The sequence below is a fragment of the Panthera tigris genome, chromosome D4 (assembly GCF_018350195.1).
Source record: "Panthera tigris isolate Pti1 chromosome D4, P.tigris_Pti1_mat1.1, whole genome shotgun sequence".
Classification (NCBI taxonomy): domain Eukaryota; kingdom Metazoa; phylum Chordata; class Mammalia; order Carnivora; family Felidae; genus Panthera; species Panthera tigris.
In genome coordinates this window covers 65,405,671-65,408,614 of record NC_056672.1, presented here as the reverse complement: position 1 = coordinate 65,408,614, position 2,944 = coordinate 65,405,671, and the positions used below count along the sequence as shown (strand labels likewise).

The 2,944-nt window shown below is 36.7% G+C and overlaps 1 protein-coding gene across 1 annotated transcript; it reads right to left on the bottom strand.

Annotated features, from left to right (window-relative positions):
* Positions 1–1,750: 1,750 nt before the first annotated feature.
* Positions 1,751–2,716, bottom strand: LOC102950633 (olfactory receptor 13C8). The gene has a single exon (XM_007094472.1). The coding sequence runs from the start codon at positions 2,708–2,710 to the stop codon at positions 1,751–1,753; it is 960 nt and encodes a 319-aa protein (XP_007094534.1). The 5' UTR covers positions 2,711–2,716.
* Positions 2,717–2,944: the final 228 nt, after the last annotated feature.

The following is a 2,944-nucleotide window of genomic DNA, read 5'->3' as shown; positions in this document are numbered from 1 at the left end:
CGTGGAGCCTATGTAAAAAGAAAAAAAAAGCTAGCTAGCAGAGGAGAAAGTGGTTTTCAGTGACCCAGTCCTAATTCACAAAACAGAGCATAGAAAAGTGGATTTGAAGTTGAGAGACAATGGTTTAATGGCATTAAAATTCCTCCATAAAAAATAAGGATGAAAAATTTGCACTTGCTCAAAGCTTTCTGACCTATTAAAGTTCACTCAACACTAGTAATAATAAAACAACTAATGCTTATTGGATGTTTAGGATATTCCAGGCACTATTTAGCACTATGAATGAATTAATCTTCTGAAGTAACATTAATTACCCATTAACAGGAAAGGAAGATATTATGGGCTTACTCTTAGATTTTAAAAGTAGTTATAGTCTTACTTTAGATTTGTGTTCTATATTTCAAATCCCATAGACTCTTCAAAGGACTAGATAAAAGGAGTGCTTTCTTCTATTGACATATCTCACTCAATTGCTTCAATGGAAATGGGGCTTCTGTACTCACACTGGCACTGCCCCACACGGCTGCACTCTTCAGTCAATAGAGATCATCTCAGTTTTGGGCCGTCTTTGTCTTTTCAACACCAAAACTCTATAGCTCTGTAGTTTATTGAGCGACTTGACTCCTTTCCTTTTGCTATGTCTTATCTTTTTATTGAAAGTTTTGTTAATTACCAGTTCTGTCTAGTTCTCCTACTGCTTGGGAACTATGTGATCCAGTGCAGAGTAGGAAAGAAGTTCTCATTGCAACCTGGTCTCTTGTCAAAGTCCAAGAGGAACTGTGCTACCACATCACCTCTATTTTATTCTGTTAAAACTTAGGATGCATTCCCAAGGGACTCTATTAGTTACTTTAGACTCATCATGTACCAAATCCAGAAAAGTTATGGTAGCTAGTTAAAAAAACCTCTTCCTCTACATTATAATACACATCACATAGAAAATAAAAGGTAATATTTTAACAAAGCCAATATAGTTTATTTAGAAAATATTACATTGAATCAGCTTTATTTTTGAATAACCTTTGTTATGTCAGATATGACAGATACACATTTCTACTCTTACACAAGATACAGTTCATTTATTTATTAAAATAAGTAACTGTATATATTGGGCATCTGTTATGTGCCAGGCTCTATTCTGGTCTTTGGGATGCTACAGGGTAATAAACAGACAAGTTTTTACTCTCAGTGAGTTTATATAATGGACACAGACAGTAACAAATGAGTAAATTAAAAATCAATATATAATATGCCATGTGCCAATTAATATTCCTTTTGCATAATTAATTAAAAGTGTACTTATTTTAGGTTACAGAATATTTTTAGTACACTTTTTTTTTTACTGAATGTTTACTTCTTTATTACATATTTCTGTTTCAGTATTGTTTTTTCTTTAATTTTTTACTTTAATTCCAGTTAGTTAACACAGTGTTATATTAATGTCAAGTGATTTTAGTCTACCTTTTGCCTGTGTTATTTTCTAAACGTTTAAGAGTGACTGTATTTTGCTGGAGATTCCTAAGAGATTTTCGCATTTTGCATTTACATAATAGTATTTTTTAAAACCACAAGCATGTTTTATTTCTGCAGTTAAAACGAAAAGCTAATAGTAACAACATCCACCAAAATATTTCTGTCAGATGATTTTGAATGCCACATGGTAAATTTGTTTTCACATAGTAATGTTCTCTTTTCAAATTTTGTGTCTGCAGCAGCTTTGGGTACTGAGTCACATAGTGTAAATCTGTACTCAGATTCCATCAGAGTTTTTTCTACCCACCATGTTCTTCACTGCAGCCTTTACATCCTTGTTCCTCAGACTATAGATGAGAGGATTGAGCATGGGGGCCATTACTCCATAGAAGAGAGAGATGAGGGCCTCAATGATGTCTTGATTATCAGCATCAACAGAACTTTTAGACTTGGGCTTTGCGTACATGAAGAAGATAGTTCCATAGAATATAATCACTACTGTTAGGTGGGCGGAGCAGGTGGAGAAGGCCTTACGTTTTCCTTCGGTGGAGGGGATCCTCAATATAGTGGTGACAATAAAAATGTAAGAGATAGAAATTACTAGCAGTGGAATAACCAGAACAATCAGATTTGACCCTGCCATGCTGATCACATTGGTTGAAATATCAGCACAAGCCAGTTTTAGGATAGCTAGAATTTCACAGACAAAATGGTTAATGACATTACTAGTACAGAATGGTAACTGCATTGCGAGAGATGTCTGCACCACTGAGTCCACAAGCCCAGTGACCCAGGATCCAGCTGCCATGGGCAGGTAGGCATTTTTACTCATGATGACAGAGTATCTCAGTGGGTAGCAGATGGCTACATAGCGGTCGAGTGCCATCATGCCTAGAAGCACACACTCTGTGGCCCCCATGGCAAAGGAGAGAAACATTTGCACCATGCACCCAGAGAAGGAAACCCTTTTCCTTCCTGTCAGAAAACTGTCAAGAATTAGTGGGACAGAGGAGCTTGTGTAACAAATGTCCAGGAAGGAAAGATTACAGAGGAAGAAATACATGGGGGTGTGCAAATGAGAATCACAGATGATTACTGAGATAAGGATTCCATTTCCCAGAAGGATCATCAGGTACATCCACAAAACTAGCACAAAGAAAACTGTCTGGAGCTTTGGGTGGGCAGAAAGCCCAACAAGGACAAATTCTGTCAGCATGGAATCATTGGTCCTTTCCATATTACATATATCCCTTCTCCAATAGCACTCTATGGATGATAGGATAGAAATTTGTTAATACAGTATCTGCAAGAGCTACCTCTTTTAAGAATCATATTCTGTGTCACTGCAGTTCTATATTTGGGTATAACAATATAACTCTGGGGCAGCTTTCTCACTCTAAACTCAGGCCACTAGAGCAGAATCCTAACCTGATCATCTCAGGGTTAAGAGAGAGTACATTTGATTATAGGA